Here is a 21,680-nt window from a genome sequence, read left to right on the forward strand (position 1 = left end):
CCTCTCTCATCATCTTAATTTCATTGCTTCTTATAAAGTCTTAATGTGATACACATTTTTTTGGAGTGATACACCACAAACTCTTTTTATTACTACTATATATATATATATATATTTCATTAGTGCATGGAAGCAACTTAGACTTCTAATTAAAAAACAATTTATTATATCCATCCATCTATAGGCTTTAATAATTTATTGAAGAGTTTCAAGATATGGGTGAAGAAGACAAAGCTTGTAAAACCATCAAAGGTAAGTTAAACATATGATTATATTACTAGTCTTTTGAACTTCCAATTGTTAAAGCAATTAGTTTTCATGAGTTTCTTGAAAAAGTGAAATTTGTACTCTCTCTATCCTATTTTAACTGTCGTTTTAAATAATATTCAAGTTCATTAAGAAGAAGAAATAATACAAGTAAGTTACTTTAATTTATTAGATATTTTTTTTAGAATTGAGCAATATTAAAAAATTAGCGTACTTCTTTAATGTTAAGGTATATATAGTTGAAAATAGTTGCCAACTTTAGTCTTGAATTTCAAAAACGATATTTATTTTGAGATAATTTTTGGGGCTAAAATGGCAATTGAAATGGGATGAGGGAATACTAAATAATTGAAATACATATGGTTAGCTAGCTTCTTATTAAATTAGGAGTTAATTACATTAAACACTTCTATAATATGACTCATTTTCATATACACTTCTTATATTTTATATCTTATACTATGAAAATTTTATGTTCACACTCCATGTGAGGTAAATTAGAAATTAAAACTATAGTAAAATATATATTGAATTAATTTATTAGACTTTTTTATATAGTTTTTAAATATGTAAATTTTATTTTCAGATACGAAGACCATGATGAGAGAGGCTAGAAGGAGCCTCAATGTCAATGAAGAGTACCAAGGTGCATTAAGAACAAAATCATATGGTGAATTTTTTATGAAAGCTCATGACCTACTGGTAAATAATAATAACAATAATATTAATCAACCATTATCACCCAATTCTCAATATTCATTATTTTCAGATATACTTCTTGAGCCAGGCCAAGAAACAATAACAAATATTCTTGAATCAACTAATATTTTTCCAAAAAAATATAATCTCAAACCCCTTCTTTCAAATTACTTCAATATTAGTGCAAAAGCCTCAAAATTTTGTAGCCACCTTCTCAAAACAATAAACCAAGTCCAAAATGACTATGATTTCGTTGAACAAATCCTCGAATCGATCGATAATAATTTTTCCTCTCACCTTATACTAGAGCTAAGATCTTATATTATCCATAACAACCCATTTTCCGACCTCAAAAAACAAGATTTTACGCGAATCAACGATGAATATTCGTCGATTTTGCAACGTTTGAGTTTAAAGAGGAAAAAAGTAACTAGGAAAATAAAATTTATTAAATGTGTAAATAAGGTTTCAGGGGTATTTGTGACAACAACATGTGGACTAGTAGCTGTTGCAGCCGTGGTACTAGCAGCACATACACTAGCTGCACTTATAATGGGGCCAGCAATTTTGACCATTATACCCTTAAAGCGATCGAAAATTAATAAATTCACGAATCGTCTACGATTCTTGAAATGTGGATTCCTAAGCAAAATTGGAGCACAACTTGATGTAGCGGCAAAAGGTACATATATTTTGAACAGGGATTTCGATACGATGAGTAGGCTCGTGGATCGATTGCATGACGAAATTGAACATAATAAGGCAATGATAAGGTTGTGTTTGGATAGAACGGAAGATAGTATTTCATTGAAAGTGTTGAAGGAGTTGAAAAAGAGTAATGTTGGATTTAGGAAACAAGTGGAAGAGCTTGAAGAACATGTTTATTTATGTCTTTTAACTATTAATAGAGCTAGAAATTTGGTGATTAATGAAATTGGAAAATCTTGTGAGTGAAAAATCAATAGTGAGAGTCAATATTAGACTTGTATATTGTGTATGTGTATATTGTTTGATTTGTAAATGTAAGTCTTTATGCATGTACTTAGCTTATTTAATTAAAATTTAGATCATTGTTTCATGACTAAAAGAATATATATTTCAAGTGTGAAATTAGGAGGATAATTTTCAGAATCTCCTATTATATATCTAGTTAGTTTTCAAAAACTTTACCTTGTCAGTGAATGTTCGATTCTTCATCTTATATTTTTTTGGACTTCAGTAACAATTATATTAAAAAATTATGTCAATATCAATTGGAAGTTATATATAGACGTCAAAAACCCACAAATATAGTATAAAGACTAATCAGTCTATTATTCTGATTCTATATAATCTAACTTTGAAAAGAGAAGATCGACTCTGCGATTTTACCTTAGTCTAAATGTGAAGAATCTTTACCATATAGTATAGTAGTCCTACCCTTCCGACAAGAACAACTATGCCATTTATTTTGTTACCTTAGTTCCATTATGGGCTCATATGGGCCTAGTGTAGTGGGTCATAGAAGTGGATCCCAAGTATCATGCCCATGTAGACTAATCTTTTCTGCTAGGCAATTGCTTCCAATAACCAAACAACCTAAAGGTATAGCCTTGTTCATTTTGGCAAGAATTTATTTGTACTCGATATTTACAATGGATCATATGAAAATTTTACACAATTTTCATATTGTTAACAGCTAATTACATCTTATTCCTACTCTTTTTCAAATTATAAAAATCCTTTAAATTTGACGGAATCTGGATACATTCCAAAATGTCCTGATACAGTGCGTTCCGGTTTCGCATACATAGCTAAACGTCCCGATACACGTCTCAATTTCAAATACATCTCGATACATTACATACGTCTCGATACATTGCGTAAAGTGATGTATCCGACCGATACATAGCGTAAAGTGATCTATCTGATCGATACATCACATAAAGTGATGTATTCGAGAATAAGAGAGAGTATAGATTTTTGTAAAAAAATAAATCAAATGGTAGTACATTTTAGAGAATATGGTAAAATAAGTTGTGTATTTAGAGAATTTTTTATATTAATACTCCCTCTGTCCCTAATTATTTGTCCACTTTTGAATTTGCACACCTATTAAGAAACAATGATTGACATAGTGAGTTTACCATTTTACCCTTATTAATTTTATAAAGCGGATGAATTAAAAACTTAAGAATTTCAAAAAGTTTTACCTTTTCAATGTAATTCATCGAGAGTATAATAGGTAAAAAAAATTGTCCTTTCTTGATTTGTCAAAATGGACAAGTAATTAGAGACAACTAAAAAAGGAAAAGGGCAAAGGGTTAAATATGCACCTGTACTATTAGAAATAGTTTAAATATACCCCTCGTTATACTTTCGGGCCAAATATACCCCTCATGTTATACTTTCGATTTAAATATACCCCTCTCATCATACTTTGACACAAATTTGCCCTTAACTTTAACAGAAGGACACAAGTCAAGCTTAAAAAAATGACCTACCCCAATTCTAAATACCCTAATTTTTTTTGTTGAAACCCACCCGTTTAACTGGACCCAATTCATTTTATTTTCATTTCTTCTTTTTTCAATACCCAAACCTTCAAAAAGGGCATTTATTTTCATTAGCTAGATTCATTCCTTCATAGTTTGATCTTGCCATGAGCAGGACATTAACCTTAAACGACAACAAAGTCAAATTTTAATGAAAAGGAGCAGGTATCATGGGTAAGCATACCAGTAAAGCTCTTTCAAAGCTTCTCAATAGTAAACTTTATTTGTGTATAATATTTTCACATTCAAATTCAATGATTATATGAATAACCATATGACAATCATCAAATTCAGGATCGTCTTTGTTACTATCCAACAAACAAATAATCAAATGAAAAAAGTAGTGCAAAATCTGGAAAAAAAAGAAAATGAAACCCACTGTAAATTGTAAAAGTACAAGCTTTTGAAGGTTTGGGTATTGAAAAAAGAAGAAGAAGAAGATGAAAATAAAATTGATTGGATCCAATTAAACGGGTGGGTTTCAAAAAAAAATAATAGGTATTTAGAATTGGGGCGGGTCATTTTATTTTGAGCTTGACATGTGTCCTTCCGTTAAAATTAAGGGTACATTTGTGTCAAAGTATGATGAGAGGGGTATATTTGGCCCGAAAGTATAACGAGGGGTATATTTAAACTATTTCTAATAGTACAGGGGTATATTTGACCCTTTGCCCAAAGGAAAAATGAATAAGTAATTATGGACAACTAAAAAAGAAAAAGTAGACAAGTAACTAGGGATAGAGGGAGTATATCATAACTATATAAATATATGTGAACACATATATATATATATTAGGATATATTTTGATGAAGAAACTTAATAGCTTAGTTCATTAACTATCTAAATTTTCACCTTATTGGTGAGACGATTCCATTCCTCGTCTTATAATTCCCCGCCCCCCGCCCCCATATTAGCTTTCAAGATTGTACACTAATTTATACACCACAAATATTAATTAAGGTGGTGACTAGAATTTTGATTTAGTACAGAAAAAATCAAATCAAAAATTTAAATTTAAATAGTTAGATAAATTAAATTCTTATAAAATATAAAAATAATTTATAAAATGTTACTAAATAATGTTGAATATGTTGATGTCATCTTTCTACAATGTGGCAATATGGCATCTTTTTCGTATCGTGAAATAATTGATACTGTATAAATTTTGGATTCCATATAGGCATATATCCTTTCTATTCTTAGAAGAAAACAAAACTTTGATCAATTCTGCCTACTTTATTTTATTTATTTGATGTTCGGTACTTGCGTTGAGTATGGTTGAGAAAATATATTGAGAATTTTTTTAGACTCAATACTTAAATTCGCGATCTCTAATTAAGAAAAGAGCAGCTCCATACGCTGCACCACATTCTTTGTGATAATTTTGCCTATTTTTCTCTCTCTCTCATTTAATTAAAGCAACTTCGGTAATCTTTTAAATTCTTTTGAATAAGAAATCTTTTAAAAATAATGTTGGTTATATTTTTAAAAGACATGACCGGAAAATAGAAGTGAAATCAAAATTTGAAGTTTATGCATTTAGTATTCCAGTTCATTTGAATTATTGAGTTCTAAATTAATAATTTATTCATATTTAACATTTTTTTTAGAAAAAATATAAAATTTTAAATTTTAATCAAAGTTACTGAATTCGATCGATAATTAGTATACTAGCTCCGTCCTAGCTGGAAAATAACCAATAGATGACGTTGGTTTTTCATAATTTTGTAGTAATAAAAAGTTTTTGAATAGACCTAACAACATGTAATTTTGGAAATGGTTTTTATTTGAAGCTGTCAAGACTTGTATATGAATACATTCATTGCTCTCTTTTTCTTTTTTTCTTTTTGGAAGAATTGGTCATACTACCTACAATTTTTTTATAAGATATTTTTAATTGAAAATGATAAAAAGAATAATTCAATTCGTAAGTGATCAAGACATCTCATTTCCTCTCGATCTCTCTTAATTTTTCGATTTATAATTTTTTTTCCAATTTTTGTTTGATCGATGAGTTTCACCAACTCCTCCTAAGTCATAACCAAACTATGTCGACTATTTCAAAGGCATATGTACCACGCTTTTCTTCTTCAAGTTTTTTTTTTTTAATCATTATAGTATTATTATTTTGAAATCTAAGAATAATCCATAGCTATTATAATCTTTGTTGGGGGAGCACTCGATGCTGAATACTTTATGTGCATTGTGTAATAACCTACGAATCACTTATGAAACTTATAATGTCAAGATTGGGAGTTGGGAGCGTCAGATGGATTGAGAATAAACAATGAACTTAGAATGTCACTTATGAAACTTGTGTTTCCTACTTCTATCATAAAAGTTAGTTTACTCATTTTTAAGAAACTTGTTTTGCTAAATTCTAAAAGAATTGTCCAATTTAACATGAGAAAAACACTAATTATTTTCGAGAAAATATGTTTTCATCCATATGAAACACAATCTTATACATGGTTCCAACTTCCAAACAATATGTATTCTAATCAATTTGGGGAAGAAATTAAAGGAGAGCTATAATTTATAGTCCTACCTACGTAATAGATTGACATGATACGTAAATATGTTCTTTAACTTAGTCTCATTTTATATTTATGCCCTTTAATTTTGAGTGTGTACAAGTAGACAATTAAATTTGTATAAAATTGAACAAATAGACTCGTATGTTTATTTGTTCAACTTTATACAAGTTAAAGTCTTTATTTATATTTATTTGAAATTAAAAGATCACATAAATATAAATAAGGTCAAATAAAAAGGCATATTTAAGCTTGATAGATTTTAACGGAGAACGTTACTCAAGTCTCATATGATGCACTAAAATATTACGTTAAATGTGACATAAAAAATGAAATAACTTTAATTATATAATTTTAAAAATCCTCCATTTTATTTTAAATTTAACATACAATCAGGGGCGGACCTAGAGGCTGTCGAGGGGGTTCACCCGAATCCTCTCGACAAAAAATTACGTGGTATATTTAAGGTATTTTAAAGAATTTTTATGTCTATATATTGATTTTGAATCTCCTAAATGTAAGATTAGAGGTTGACTTAATAGTTGAGGGGTTCAAAACTCACCTTAAGGTTTCAAGATCAAATCTTAGGCGTTATTTTTTTAACCCCATTAACCGAAATTCTGAATCTGCCACTACATACAATACATCACATAAATCGAAACGAAGAAGTGTTATTAACCATAAGTAGCCAAATTGAGACAACTCAAGAGGTGTTGGTTGACACCTAATAAAACCAACACATCAAACATCACTCATAATTTCTCTTTAAAATGTCGGTAATGGGCCCACATAACATGCCACGTGGAATTTTGTCGGCATACCAGGTTCGTGAACTTTGATTTTGGACCCTAAAGATATGACTATTCCACTTTTCTCTCTTTTTTTTTTTTTTGTTTTTCTATGTCGTGTGATCATCAAATAATTTTCGATCAATTTGCGATGGAGCAGTAAGTATTTTTCTCCTCCGTCCTTAACTAAAATGTTAAATTTATGTTTAAGATATATAAAATCATTTTGTAGAAGGAATATTGTTTTTTTTTTTTAAATAATATTTTATTGATAAATAGTGTAGGTACAATTATATTCTCTCGTTGATTATTTTCTTTGAATTTCTATGTATTTTGAGGACTGTTAGTGACAAATTTCTTAAACTAGGATGATTCGGACTTGATCTCGCTGATTGTGGATCTTCTCAAAGTATTTTACTATTCAGAAAAAATTGGCATGTTTGATCTCTTTATGAATATCTCAAATAGTTTACGAGATATTCGAAATTACTTCTTTGATAAAGACAATATTCGATGTCGTCTTGATCTTTTTATGATTATTCTATGAATTTATGAACATTTTGAGATCTGTTTGTATAAGGAGTATCTTGCTTTTATTATGATTTTTTTTTACTTTAAATAAAATTAATAAATTGAGCCTCAAACTAAATATCAATTTTTTAAATGAACTTGTTTTATATTAGATTATCATTGTAAATCAACAAACAAAACAAAACAAAATAAAACACACACAACGACGAGAGGACTCTCATAATTAATTTCAAAGAAAAATATAATTTGTATTATAAATAAATATATGATCATATTTTTAGTATTGTTGATATACTTTCTTTGTATTATATAGTTATCTAACTTGAAAATAAGAGGTTGAAGCTTCTTTTTTTTAACTCATACGTATATGATAATAAGGTAGGAAATTGTTAAAATAATTATTCTGTTTTTAAAAAAAGTAAATACAAAAATATAAAATTTTCTAATCTTAAATATGTTATATAAAAACTTGAATTATAAAGTATATTAAATTGTCCAATTTTCACCGTCATGTTGTCCTCGATTGTTTGTACTAATTATACTATTTTACTATGATTTGTTAATTTCTAATGATTATAGTGTTAAATTTCCTGTTTAAGGGAATTGCTTTTTTGTTAATCAATCACGAAATTAATAAATTAAGTCTTTTAATCCAATCAAAAATTTGCTGGCTGCTTTGACTATCTTTACTTACTACTTTTGGCAACTTTAGTCCACGTTGCTAAAAATCTGATTATAAATCTTTAATTGTGATTATCTCTTTATAGCTTTATGCTTCTTGAATATTCTTATTTGGTGTACTATATTCATACTAAGATCTGACTAATTTAAATTTATATATTATAGGACTCGTTTTTAGAGAAATACTCCTAAAAAGATTTTGAACTCTTATTGTTCGTCAACTTTCTTCTAGTAACCTATCATTTTCTGACGTTATTAAGTTAGTCAATTTGACCTTATATATAATTGATGACGTCTGTCAGTTTTGATTCTCGATTTTTAATCTATATTTAGTAAAGTATATTTATCCTAGTAGTTCTAGAAACGTTTATAGTTTGATATAATAATTGAATATAAGTTACATTTATATTTGAATATCATATTTTATTAATTAATTATTAAGCTGAATTTCTTCTAAAGTAAATTAGTGTTTTTAAATAAAATCATGTATTTGAAGACTTTATAAAGGTACAAGATCATACTACATTCATATTTTAAAAAAGTAGCATATTTATTTATATAATAAGATATGAAAGTTATATCTTTATTTCTTTTAATACAAAGCTAGGATGGAAAGAGTGGAGGTTGTTGGACTAATTGCTAATTTTAAATGATTTTGCTAATTAGCTGTACGTAATAATGATCGTTATCTTGACAAATCAATAATGATAAGAAAAACTTTTCTTTTTTAATGTAAAGTTTTTCACCAAAAAAATCATAGTGACGTAATAATTACAACAATGAATCTGATTAACCATTTCTTAAAAAACTAGATTACATAATTAATGGTCAAATTTTCTTTTGTTTTGATGTTTCGTGTTATCTGAAAAAGTTGCTCAAAAATGGAAAAGCGTTTTTGTTTTTACTTTTTGAAAATTAATTTGGTAACAACAACAATAGTATATGAAGTGTTATTCCATCAACGATAGTAAAAAGATTATTTTCAATAGATTATCAATTTTCAAAGCATAGTAGCAAAAATTAAGAAAAAATTAAAATATTAATAAAATTGTAAGATACAAAAACAAATAAAAAAAATGAATAACAAGATAGTAATACACGATTACTATATATACTATTAATAAGAAGTCATGTTCTCAGTTCAAAACCACTCGGCTATTCACTAACTTTACGATATATTAATTCTTTATTTTTACTACTCCTTTATATTTAGGGTCATGTTCTCAGTGAATCGAAGTTGTTTCGTGTCATGTCATGTATAATCATCTTTTCTCAATTCTTCTTCGTCCTACGTAACTACCTTCACTTCTCTTTAACTTATCTTACAACCAATCTCTCACACCTTCTTACTAACACATTCACGCTCTTCCTTTTCACTTATCCGAATCATCTTAATTAATCTCACTTTCCTTCTTTTTCCGCCATTAAAATTACTCTCTCCTTACTCCGTATAACTTCATTCCTAATCATAATGCAACATGGTCTCCACATCAAAGTCTATACTAACTCAAGGTACACTAATCCAAAATAGTAATAATAAACTTCATTAGGTAACAATTTATTTATCACTTATATAAATATCAAGTTGGTTTTAAGTAATATCGCATGTAAACGCACCACAAATTTATATATTTCTTTATGAATAAAGTGGTTAGAACATGGCCTTTTTATATATTTTTATTTTGGTTAGAACATGTTTTTCAATGTCACATTCTAAGGATTTGACATTAATTTGCATGTTACTTTCAACATATTGTTTAATTAGTTTATTTTTCAGTCTTTTTTTCCATCATCCTTTTAAATTTATTTCAAACGAAACTTTTTCTTTTTCCTTTTTTTCTGAATTCAAAAATAAATTATACTTAAACACTTTAAGAATAGATATTTGATTAGGTTGCCTTTTTTGTTTTAAGTGATTTTTAAATTTAAGATAAATTTATAATGATATTCAACTTTTTAAGTATTTGATAAAATAAATTGTTTTCAAAACTCCAAATCCAGAAAAGTGATTAACCTAATGCATGTTACTCAAATTGAAACAGTAGATCTATTATTAAAAGATTAAAGTAAAATGCTTTAAACACTAAAAACAAATTCACCGATTGTGGAACGTAACTACTAATGACGTATCTATAAATTAATTATAGTTATCCAAAAATGAAAATTAATTATGAATTACTATGATTTCATAAATGTAAAAATTAATGACATGTTACAATATTTAATCAGGAAAAGATTGTGTTTAAAAGGAAAAAAACAGAGTATTTCCAATTCTTCTTTTTTTTTAAAAATAAAATAAAATTCTAAGGAGACATTTGGACATAATTTACTTATTTTCAAAATCATTATTCAAAACAGTTCTACTATATATATTTGACTGACTTTTTACAGATTCAAAACCTAACTTCAACATTGAAATACTTTATTTCAAATGCTATTTTTTTTAAAAAAAATATTTTATTTGTTATGTCGAAACTCTAGAAACTAAACAAAAATAAAATTTCAGAAATAACAAACATAATAGACATAATAATGGTCTAAAACTATAGTTTCGACAATTGTGCTCCATAGCTATAGTTTCGTTTGCTATGGACGTTGTGGTTTGTATATTTTTGTCCGTTTATATATTTCACCTGCGAATATACAAATAGGGTAAGTATATTACAAATTTTGTATTTATTCATTTAAGATTCTTTCAGAACTCCATTAATATATTTCGCTTGCCAATATATAAACATGGTAATTTATTATGATTTTTTTTCATAAATTGTCTAACAAATAGATAGGGTAAGCATATACAAATTTCTGGGTTTATATAATCAGAAATCGAATTATACAAATTCTGAATTTATACAAATCAAGCGAACTATACAAATCAGGCGAATAACAAGAAATGAGAAAACTATATCCGCAAATTATAATTTTCTTAAACTGTAGCTATAATACCTAATATAAGCTGAATATTTACTATTCTGCATAATTTTTTTTCAATTAAATACCACTTTATGGACACTAGAATAAGTCAGTGAACAATTTAATATGGTGGCCAAGAGATCTGGTGATTGAAAAAAATAAAAATAAATTTGAGAGGGACAGAGTTGGTGAAGAAGGATCCATATGGTCCACTTTGCTGTATTGTTAGTAGCATATAATTTATTATATGAATTTAATTAAAGAGAGCAAGCTGTGTTCTGAGTCTTTTGTTGTGAAAATATAGAGGGCATGTGGATGCATTTCTGTACACATGTTTAGTCTTTACTATATCCTACACTATTTAATACCCCTTCCCCACCTTCACTCGGGACGGATCTAGGAGAAGGCGAGAGTGTTCCTAATCTGAATCTCTCGATAAGAAAAATCTACAATTTATATAATTTTGAGTTTTTAAGTTTAAATATCAAACATTAATCTATTATTGAAAATCATAATTTCGTCATTGTTTCACTCCAGACGAGAGTGTTCCTAATCTGAATCTCTCGATAAAAAAAAATATAATTTTGAGATTTTAAGTTTAAATATCAACAATTACTCTATTATTGAAAATCATGAATTCGCCACTGCCCCATCTCACCCCACCCTCACCCTCCTCTATAATATGATTTTCATATCACTTTGGAATTCTCTTTTAATCTATGCCTACATTGGCCTTTTAAAGGTTTACTTGCTAGTGTTATTCATATTCAATTTGTTTGGATGGTTATTACTTATTGTATAGTGTGTATTTTTTGTTATTTAGTTTTATTGTGTGGGTAAAGTCATAATTATATAATATTTTTTATTTAATTTATTTATCTGATTTTAATTTGATATATAGTTTTAAAAAATAAAGCCAAAAATTGACAGCATAGTTCTAATAGATCACCAAAAATTGGATGGATACAACATATGACGATCTTCAAAAGTTTATTACAAACTGTCCCAAAAAATTACCATTATTATGAATTTATTAATACAAATTATCCGAGCAAATCATCATTCAAATTTAGTATAAATTGTGATATTTGAAATATATCATTCAAATTTTTTGACGATCCATAAAAAGTTATCAGAAATTTCAATAACCCGTTTTTATTTCAAAATTAATTCATGTTTGTCAATATGAAGTCTAAATGACTTCAAATATAATATCCTAACATTCTAATTACCAATTTCAAACAATTTCTTATTATATGATTCAATAGAAAATAACCCCTAGTAATACTCTTTCTCTCTCATTTGACTAAACAGAACCTTAAATACAGTAAAATAGATTAGACATCATAATCATCTTCATCATCATTAATTACATTTCCTTAAGTTTTGGTTACAAAATTACTACTGTCACTCTCATTATAATAAGCAACTCAATGGTTGTGGTACAATACTGAAACTGCTTTACTCTTAATTGGAGTTCTGCATATGAAGAAAATTTTATTGAAAGCGTCATTCTCGAATGGGTCATACCATGCATGATCTTAATCGGAACTTCAATATGAACTTCGAAAAAAAAACAGTTCGTTAGTAAAGTTACAAACACACCCCATCCTCCACCCCCACCCCCACCCCACCAAATTGGGTCCCACTTACACCTTTACCCCACCCCCCTCATCATAGTCCTCCACCTCTTGCTCTCTCAAAAAGATCAATCAAATCCATCTGTCTCTTGTGCATTACGCGTTGAACTTTCAAACATTTTTTTTTCTTCCCATTTTACCCCTCTGTGTCTTTGTCAAATCCTTAGTTATTCAACTCTCATGTTAATTGATTCTGTGATCCACCCCCACTAACAGCTCAACATTGAGAGAAACCCCATTATACATTAACTTGGGTTTCTCTCAAACAAGGAAAAGAATCTACCTACTACCCCCTCACCCCCACCCCCCACACATAAAAAGAATTAATTTTTCTACAAAATGTGTATTTGTACCGCATTTTCTGTCATTCTTTAAGTTAAAAGGGGGAAAGGGGGAAAAGGGGTTGTTGTTTCTTGTATTGGGTGTTCAAGAGCCCATTTTTCTTGATGTGTAGTGTAATGGGGTTTTGGGTATGTTGATAAGTGAAGTGGGTTTGTCTTTCTTGTTTTGAAGTTGATATTTTGGTAATGGATACTAAAGGGAGACTTATTGCTGGTTCACATAATAGGAATGAGTTTGTTCTCATCAATGCTGATGAAGTTGGAAGAGTAAGTGCTATAAAAATCCAATCTTTTTTCATTTTTAGTCTATAATTGCACCTCCATAGTGAGTTAATTCAAGAGATTTGAGGATCTGGTGTGACTTTTTGTGTCGGTGGTAGTGTTCTTGACCTTTTCAAGTTGCCTATTTCCTTTTTATGTGCTAAAGTTTACTTCTTTTTGTAAATCCCTTATTTCCTCTTCTTTGTTTTGCTTTGTTATGACTTATGACTCTACAAAATTGGATCTTTCAGCTCATGTTAATTAGTGGTAGTAATTTCCATTAGCTACTAGGTTATTGAAATGTTAAATGTGGATGTGAATTCAAAGTATGGAACTTTTTGATCTGAGGAGTTCAATCTCTTGTTTTTACTGTTGGTTGATTGCAGGTAACTTCTGTGAAAGAATTGAGTGGGCAGATTTGCCAGATTTGTGGAGATGAGCTCGAAATAACGGTAGATGGGGAGCCATTTGTTGCTTGCAATGAATGTGCATTTCCTGTTTGCAGACCTTGCTATGAGTATGAAAGGAGAGAGGGGAATCAAGCTTGTCCTCAATGTAAAACTAGGTATAAGCGAATTAGAGGAAGTCCTCGAGTTGAAGGGGATGATGAAGAAGATGAATTTGATGATCTAGACAATGAGTTTGACCCTCATCAAACTGCTGAAGCTGCCCTTTCAGCTCGCCTTAACGTTGGCCGGGGGAATCCTAATGCTTCTGGATATGCTACCCAATCAGAGATGGATCCTGCTGCCCTTGGCACAGAGATCCCTCTTCTTACTTATGGTCAAGAGGTAATGATACAAGATTTGTTATAATGGTGTTCATAATTTTGCTAGTTTTTACATAAATAATTAGTTTATTGTTTCGCAGGAGGATGGAATTTCAGCTGACAAACATGCTCTTATAGTCCCACCATTTATGAGTCGTGGGAAGAGAGTTCATCCAGTCTCGGATTCCTCCATGTCTTGTAAGTTAAATCAGAATTTCTTGTTATAATTCTTTGATCAATTTGTAAACTCTAAGAGGCTTAATGTGGCTGGTGTTTGCAGTTCCTCCTCGCCCCATGGATCCTAAGAAAGACCTGGCAGTTTATGGGTATGGAAGTGTTGCGTGGAAGGAAAGAATGGAAGACTGGAAGAAAAAACAGAACGATAAATTACTGATGATTAAGCACGAAGGAGGTGGTGGTAACAATGATGGAGATGAACTGGATCCTGACTTGCCCAAGTAAGTTTCTTTTTCTTTTATTTTGTTAATCTCTTAAGTGAGTCCCGATGATACGATTTGTTTGTTTTATTCTTGGCAATGGTAATTTGACTTAGCAAGTGCACACTGCTTGTAGCATTCTGAGTGATTATGTGCAAAAAACAGTATCGGAGTTTGGAATTTTATTGAGGGGGTGTCAAAATATGAAAATATAGACACACGTAAAAAGTAAGGGGAGTCAACATATAGTATTTATACATAAATCTAAAATTTTAATCTAGCTAAACATTGTAATTTTCCGACAAAGGGGTGTCAAATTGACACCCCTTAGCATGAGGTGGCTCCGCCACTGGACAAAGAAATGTCATGGTGTTGGTAGTTTAGTATGCAGCTAAAGGGTTGGTATCATGTTTATCTTTTGAGGTCTTGCGTATAGAGACAACCTGTTTCTTAAGTCATGGAATTTGGGACCTTTCAAGACGACATCTTAGGCTCTATCCAAGTTTTGGAATCTTCCAAAATTAGTTAACATTATCACAAGTACATATATGGAAATAACAGCTGTTCTAAGTGGCGATAAAATTTAAAAATAACGGATGCCCCTCCATAGGTGTTGGTTTGGTTGGATTGTTTGACAACTCGTATGTCCTTTCTTATTCATCAAATCAAATCTCCACACTGGTGTGACTTGTTCTGCTGGTCCCCGCTCTTGTAGGAGGACCCAGTGCTGATTTGGACAAAATATAAACTGAGCATATTTAACTTATTATTTATTGGGCTTTGATCAAAAGCTATAAAGCGGATGCGAGTCTCAACTATCAAGTAAAAGAAAATGGAAAAGTAAGGGCGTGTTTGGTTGAATGAAAATGTTCTCCATGTTATCTTGGAAAATAAGTGGATTTCTTACTTATTTTATAGTTTTGGTAAGTAAGTAAAAATTTATCCCAAGAGCATTGTATATAATCTAGTAAAACACTATGGAGGTGAGATGGGGTTGGGAATGGGGGTTCTGGGGTGGGGTGCTCAAGGGGGAGGGTTGGTGACGTTGGATGGGTGGGGATGAGACAAGAAACTTCGAATGTCACTTATGAAACTTGTTTATCCTAAAAAAAAAACTTGTTTTCCTTACTTCCATTAGGGATGTTAATTCTCCTTATTTTTTAAGGAACTTATTTTCCAAGAGAAAATGTTTTAAAACATTATTTTTTTTGAAAATGTTTTAAAACATTATGACCAGCCAAACATGGGAAACACACCCTAAGTGAAAGAATGTTGTAGGATTAGTTGGGAACGCAGGTGTGATTTGGGGGCACAAACCGTTTAGTTTAAAGAGTCTTTGTTTTAATTTTATTTTGTTTAGTTAGATTAGTAAGAAAAAAGGAATTAAGGAGAAGAAATGGAAAGCATGATATGAAAATATAAATTCTGCTGTTACCTTTGTCAAAAAAAATAATATAAATTCTGCTACTTTAGTAAATTCATACCTTGTTGTTTTTCCTTGATTGCCCTTTATGAGCTGCACTTTCCCTTTAGAAACAAATTCTGCTAGTTTGATACTATGAACCAAACATTCCTCAAGAAATGCATAGTACTAAATAAAATAGGAATCACTAATCGATGTACTAGAATCCTTGTATTATAATCTGTGTGGAATGGTTAATGTAATAGGATGAAAGCATGGGAGATCAGGGTAATCACTATGTGAATTTTTCCCATTTGCCTAAAGCGTTGTTGGACAGAGTTATGAACTATCTTTGTTGTTGGGAGGATCAGGTACCTGGTGAAATAGTTGAGGTGCCTACAAGCTAGTTTTGACATCGATTTCTTAAAAAAATAGAATACACATTTTACACAGGCTTTTTGATAAACTATCCATTGGAGCCGTTTGAAATAGGCAAAAATCATGCATTGTGGGGACATACACTTTCTCCCTCTCAATATCTTGTTTTCTCTTAATTGTTCTTTTAGTACTAAATGTTCCATGCTCATTTGTTCTAGTGAGGACCTTTTGTATTCTAAATGATTTTTAGTGCTTTATTTGGATGTTTTTCGGAATCTTGAGATTTATCTCTCTTCCTATAACCACATTGCAGGATGGATGAAGGCAGACAACCGCTTTCAAGAAAGATGCCTATTGCTTCTAGCAAGCTAAGCCCATACAGATTAGTCATTTTACTTCGACTTGTAATTCTTGGGCTCTTTTTCCACTATAGAATATTGCATCCTGTCCATGATGCTATTGGATTGTGGTTGACATCTATTATATGTGAAATATGGTTTGCCGTATCCTGGATATTTGATCAGTTCCCAAAATGGGTTCCCATTCAGCGAGAGACATACCTAGATAGGTTATCATTGAGGTATACATTTTTTATGGCATGCAATGTGTAAATTAATGTCTTGAGTCGTCCTAACCTGTTCTTTGCCGTATATTTTTCTCAGGTATGAGAAAGAAGGGAAGCCTTCTGAGTTAGCCCACATTGACGTTTTTGTTAGTACAGTGGATCCTTTGAAAGAGCCTCCACTTATTACTGCAAATACTGTTCTCTCCATTCTTGCTGTGGATTATCCGGTGGATAAGGTTTCATGCTATGTCTCTGACGATGGTGCTGCCATGCTTACTTTTGAGGCACTCTCTGAAACATCTGAGTTTGCAAGGAAATGGGTCCCATTCTGCAAGAAATTCAGCATAGAGCCTCGAGCCCCGGAGTGGTATTTTGCTCAGAAGGTTGATTATTTGAAGAACACAGTAAATCCATCATTTGTGAGGGAACGCCGTGCCATGAAGGTGTGCAAGTTGTTTAAATTTTTGTTCTGCTTCCTCGTTTTCCAGGTGTATGGATATGATTGTTAATTACTATTGATGGAGACAAGCTTGGTACCATTTTTTGGTGCAGAGAGACTATGAAGAATTTAAGGTTCGGATAAATGGATTGGTTTCCATTGCACAAAAGGTTCCTGAGGATGGTTGGACCATGCAAGACGGAACTCCTTGGCCAGGAAACAATGTTAGGGATCATCCAGGAATGATTCAGGTTTTGTTTGCTCTCTTTCATAATCCAATTTCAAGGGGAAAATTTAAGATTTTAAAATTGTGAACTAACCTGTTTCATTTCTTTACTCAGGTCTTTCTAGGCCATGATGGTGTCCGTGATATTGAAGGGAAGGTACTTCCTCGCCTTATTTATGTTTCTCGTGAGAAGAGGCCAGGATTTGATCACCACAAAAAGGCTGGTGCCATGAATGCGTTGGTAAGTCGTCTTCCATTTTCTTCTTTTTTCCTGAAAATATAGCCTTAGACTAAATCCTATTGACTCACTTTGAAACGTGTGATTGTAGATGCGGGTGTCAGCGGTCATCTCAAATGCTCCTTATTTACTCAATGTGGATTGTGATCACTATATAAATAACAGTAAGGCACTGCGAGAAGCTATGTGCTTTATGATGGACCCCACTTCAGGAAAGAAAATATGCTACGTACAATTTCCTCAGAGATTTGATGGCATTGATCGACATGATAGATACTCAAATCGCAATGTGGTCTTCTTTGATGTGCGTAAAATGCCTTTTAGTTATGTTATGCAATGTTTCACAGATCCATACCTTATTATCTGTTTATGCTTGTGCGTATGGATATGATATGCATCCTTAGCTACCTTACTGAAGCTCATTCTATGCTTTTGGGGCAGATAAACATGAAAGGACTTGATGGGATCCAGGGTCCAATTTATGTGGGAACTGGATGTGTCTTCAGGAGGCAAGCGCTTTATGGATATGATGCTCCAAAGAAGGCAAAACCTCCAGGAAAAACATGCAATTGTTGGCCGAACTGGTGTTGCTTTTGTTGTAAATCTCGAAAGAAGCATAAGAAGGGGAAAACGACCAACGATAAAAAGAAGATAACCAACGATAAAAAGAAGATAAAAGGAAAGGATGCTTCAACTCAGGTTCATGCTCTTGAGAATATCGAGGAAGGAATCGAAGGTAAGAAAGAGGAACTTTGATAGTTGATTTTGGATTAATTTTCTACTTGCATATTTGGTAGTAATTATTATCATTACAAAATAACTTCCTCTTTGCTTACTTCTACAGTATGTTAATTCCCTTGTTCATGCTAGAGCTTTTTGAGATATATGTTTGTGTATCATTTGCTAACCAGCTATGTGATGCAGGAATTGATAGTGAAAAAGCTTCCCTCATGCCGCAAATAAAACTCGAGAAGAAATTTGGACAATCACCAGTATTTGTTGCTTCAACACTACTAGAAGATGGTGGTATTCCTCCAGGAGCATCGTCAGCATCTCTCCTGAAAGAAGCCATCCATGTTATTAGTTGTGGTTATGAAGACAAAACAGAATGGGGTAAAGAGGTAAACGGACCTGCTTAATTTCTAACCTTTTTAGATTTGTTTGCATTTTCTGTTTGGGCTCACTTTTCATGTTTTACTTTTACCAGGTTGGATGGATTTATGGATCAGTTACTGAAGATATCTTAACTGGGTTCAAGATGCACTGCCATGGTTGGAGGTCTGTGTATTGTATGCCCAAAAGGCCTGCATTCAAAGGGTCCGCTCCTATCAATCTTTCAGATCGTTTGCATCAGGTTCTGCGGTGGGCCTTGGGATCTGTTGAGATTTTCTTTAGTAGACATTGTCCCATTTGGTATGGATATGGGTGTGGTCTTAAACCATTGGAGCGGTTTTCGTACATAAACTCAATTGTCTATCCATTGACTGCCCTCCCTCTGATTGCATATTGTACATTGCCAGCCATCTGTTTGCTTACTGGGAAATTCATTGTTCCAGAGGTAAGGCTTCCCCTTTATCCGTTCCTGTTATTAACTTCTTTGATCATAAACAAAACATCATAACCTTTTATTCAACTCATCTCGTGGACTTTTGCTGACTATTTTTTTACTGTCTGAAGCTTACCAACTATGCTAGCATTGTGTTCATGGCCCTTTTTATATCAATTGCTGCCACTACTATTCTGGAGATACGATGGGGAGGTGTTGGCATCGACGACATGTGGAGAAATGAGCAATTTTGGGTTATTGGTGGTGTTTCATCCCACTTCTTTGCTCTTCTCCAAGGTCTTCTTAAAGTTTTGGCTGGTGTCAACACAAGTTTTACCGTCACATCAAAAGCAGCAGATGATGGGGAGTTTTCTGAGCTTTACGTCTTCAAGTGGACATCCTTGTTGATCCCCCCATTGACCTTGTTGATTATGAACATCATAGGAGTTGTCGTTGGAGTTTCAGATGCAATCAATAACGGGTATGAGTCATGGGGTCCTTTATTTGGAAAGCTTTTCTTCGCCTTATGGGTCATTGTTCATTTGTACCCCTTCCTCAAAGGTATGATGGGGAAACAAAGCAACGTTCCCACTATCATTATTGTGTGGTCTATCCTTCTAGCTTCTATCCTTTCATTATTGTGGGTCCGAATCAACCCATTCTTGTCAAGAGGTGGACTCTCGTTAGAAGTATGTGGGTTGGACTGCAACTAAGAACAAGCAAAATAGAGACACATAAATGGCTCTAGTGTATATGAGAACGGAAAGTTCATATCGTGGGGAGAACTTCAATCCCCTAACACTGTTGTTTGATCATCAATGAAATGTGAGGAAGAGCTCGTGATGGTTTTGTATAGATTAAAATGCAGGTAGCAGCAGCAGCAGACACATTGATATTCGTTTTGCAAAGTGTTTCTTGATTCTTTTTTGATACGTTTTTGGGATTTGTGGCTTGTATCCTGTGGAGTTTCAATATGTGCAATCCCAATAGAACATAAGATTATTTGTCACAAGTTATATCCCCTTCTCAATAAGGGATTTCACACTGAAAAATGTTTATTTTGCCATTACTCGTGTACCGCGGTTGCCATCTGAAAGGAAGTGTTATTGGATTCTGATGTTTCGTTCTGTATCTTGTAGTCGATGGTGTGAACTGGGAAACGTTTCGATTGTTGCGTAAAATCTGTTTGTTTATGAACTATGGTATTAGTACTGGCCTATGTAGTTCAATGTGATTCTTGAATGTCTTGCAAAGACAGTTTCTGGAGCTGTTTAAAAACAGATTCAAAAGTGTTATTCTTTTTGCACTATTCAATTATGTTTATGCTCTAATTAGGGTCAAGTTATCATACTGAAGCTGAATTTTTTGATTCTGTCATTTCGGTATCACGGTATTTGGTATACAACAACAATAACATACCTCGTGTAATTTCACAAAGTTGTGATCGGGAAGGATTTAGGACACAATTTATACTAAAGTCTTAGTGATCGCCATAACTTGTGGCAAAAGGCCTAAAGTCCTTTTGCTAATTCAACAAAAACTATTGTGTATAATTTATTTCAAAGTTACAACACAATTCCTTTTACATTTTTGTGATCCACAAGAATTTGCAAGATATGACTTAGGAGTTGGGTTCAATTTCAAAATTTAAATAACTACTCCCTCTGTTTCTTTTTAGACAAAGTCAATTTGATTAATTTTTAAACTTAAATTGAATTACATTAATTTAATATTTTAAATTAAAAATTTACATAAATGTTAGTCAACGTTCCTATCGTCTACTAAAAAGGGACGGAGGGAGTATCTGTACCATAGTTTTATATGGATGAAATATCTTTTCTGAGTTTCTTGCATATTTATCATTCAATTAATTAAATAAATTTTCATAGCTAATTTATTGTATTATAAATAGGGAAAATTACGCGTATAAACAAACATATACTAGTTAATTAGTTAACATAGCTATAGTTCGTCTTAATTACAATTTGCGACCTACTTTTAGCTATAGTTACGCGGCTCAACTTTTTAGTTTTGTATAATTTGAAATTTGTATGATATAATTTGTTTAATTGTTTACACTTCTGATGTTTGTAATTATATAAATTCGTTATTTCGAGTTTATACAAAATAACTGAATTATACAAATATACCGCAAATATACAAATCCACAAATTATACAAACCCGCAAATTATACAAACGAGCAACTTAAACGGTAGGCACAATCCGTAAATATGCAAACTATAACTATGGAACATAATTAAGTTTATTATAACGGCTATATACGAAAGTTCTCTAAAATAAAATTGTTAGAACATGGCCACCGTGGAAGACCCATTGAGGAGTTGACCAAAATACACAAAGTACACATGAAAAAGTAAAAAAAAAAAGAAAGGGAAATACTAACAAATCTGAAAATAAAACATTTTTTTTCTCTTGGAATTGTAAAATGCATGTGTAAAATGTTATATATGTCCAATCGATAAAGAGAA

The 21,680-nt window shown here is 31.5% G+C and overlaps 3 protein-coding genes across 3 annotated transcripts in view; 2 read left to right on the forward strand and 1 right to left on the reverse strand.

Moving 5' to 3' along the window:
- LOC125820186 (fructose-1,6-bisphosphatase, cytosolic-like) overlaps window positions 1-21,680 on the reverse strand; it is a 128,630-nt gene that overhangs the window by 50,635 nt on the left and 56,315 nt on the right. The gene's annotated exons all lie outside the window — the stretch shown is intronic.
- On the forward strand, window positions 155-1,928 carry LOC125820180 (UPF0496 protein At1g20180-like). Its single transcript, XM_049499610.1, has 2 exons — window positions 155-252; window positions 854-1,928. The coding sequence occupies exons 1-2, from the start codon at window positions 216-218 to the stop codon at window positions 1,918-1,920; spliced, it is 1,104 nt and encodes a 367-aa protein (XP_049355567.1). The 5' UTR covers window positions 155-215; the 3' UTR covers window positions 1,921-1,928.
- On the forward strand, window positions 12,906-20,307 carry LOC125820162 (cellulose synthase A catalytic subunit 2 [UDP-forming]-like). The gene is made up of 13 exons (XM_049499588.1): window positions 12,906-13,196; window positions 13,577-13,981; window positions 14,061-14,157; window positions 14,240-14,417; window positions 16,490-16,756; window positions 16,839-17,184; window positions 17,294-17,431; window positions 17,522-17,647; window positions 17,736-17,948; window positions 18,086-18,380; window positions 18,569-18,765; window positions 18,852-19,202; window positions 19,322-20,307. The coding sequence occupies exons 1-13, from the start codon at window positions 13,116-13,118 to the stop codon at window positions 19,901-19,903; spliced, it is 3,276 nt and encodes a 1,091-aa protein (XP_049355545.1). The 5' UTR covers window positions 12,906-13,115; the 3' UTR covers window positions 19,904-20,307.

This window comes from Solanum verrucosum, unplaced genomic scaffold (genome assembly GCF_900185275.1).
Source record: "Solanum verrucosum unplaced genomic scaffold, falcon-dt-bn FXZP01000229.1, whole genome shotgun sequence".
NCBI lineage: Eukaryota > Viridiplantae > Streptophyta > Magnoliopsida > Solanales > Solanaceae > Solanum > Solanum verrucosum.

What these genes read in the sequence shown, in the direction of transcription:
- LOC125820180 (XM_049499610.1), top strand. Translation starts at nt 216, where the DNA reads ATGGGTGAAGAAGACAAAGCTTGTAAAACCATCAAAG. An exon ending in AGCTTGTAAAACCATCAAAG is followed by an intron (nt 253 to 853) that starts GTAAGTTAAACA and finishes TTTTATTTTCAG; the next exon opens with ATACGAAGACCATGATGAGA.
- LOC125820162 (XM_049499588.1), top strand. Translation starts at nt 13,116, where the DNA reads ATGGATACTAAAGGGAGACTTATTGCTGGTTCACATAATAGGAATGAG. An exon ending in CTGGTGCCATGAATGCGTTG is followed by an intron (nt 17,648 to 17,735) that starts GTAAGTCGTCTT and finishes GTGTGATTGTAG; the next exon opens with ATGCGGGTGTCAGCGGTCAT. An exon ending in TATCGAGGAAGGAATCGAAG is followed by an intron (nt 18,381 to 18,568) that starts GTAAGAAAGAGG and finishes TATGTGATGCAG; the next exon opens with GAATTGATAGTGAAAAAGCT.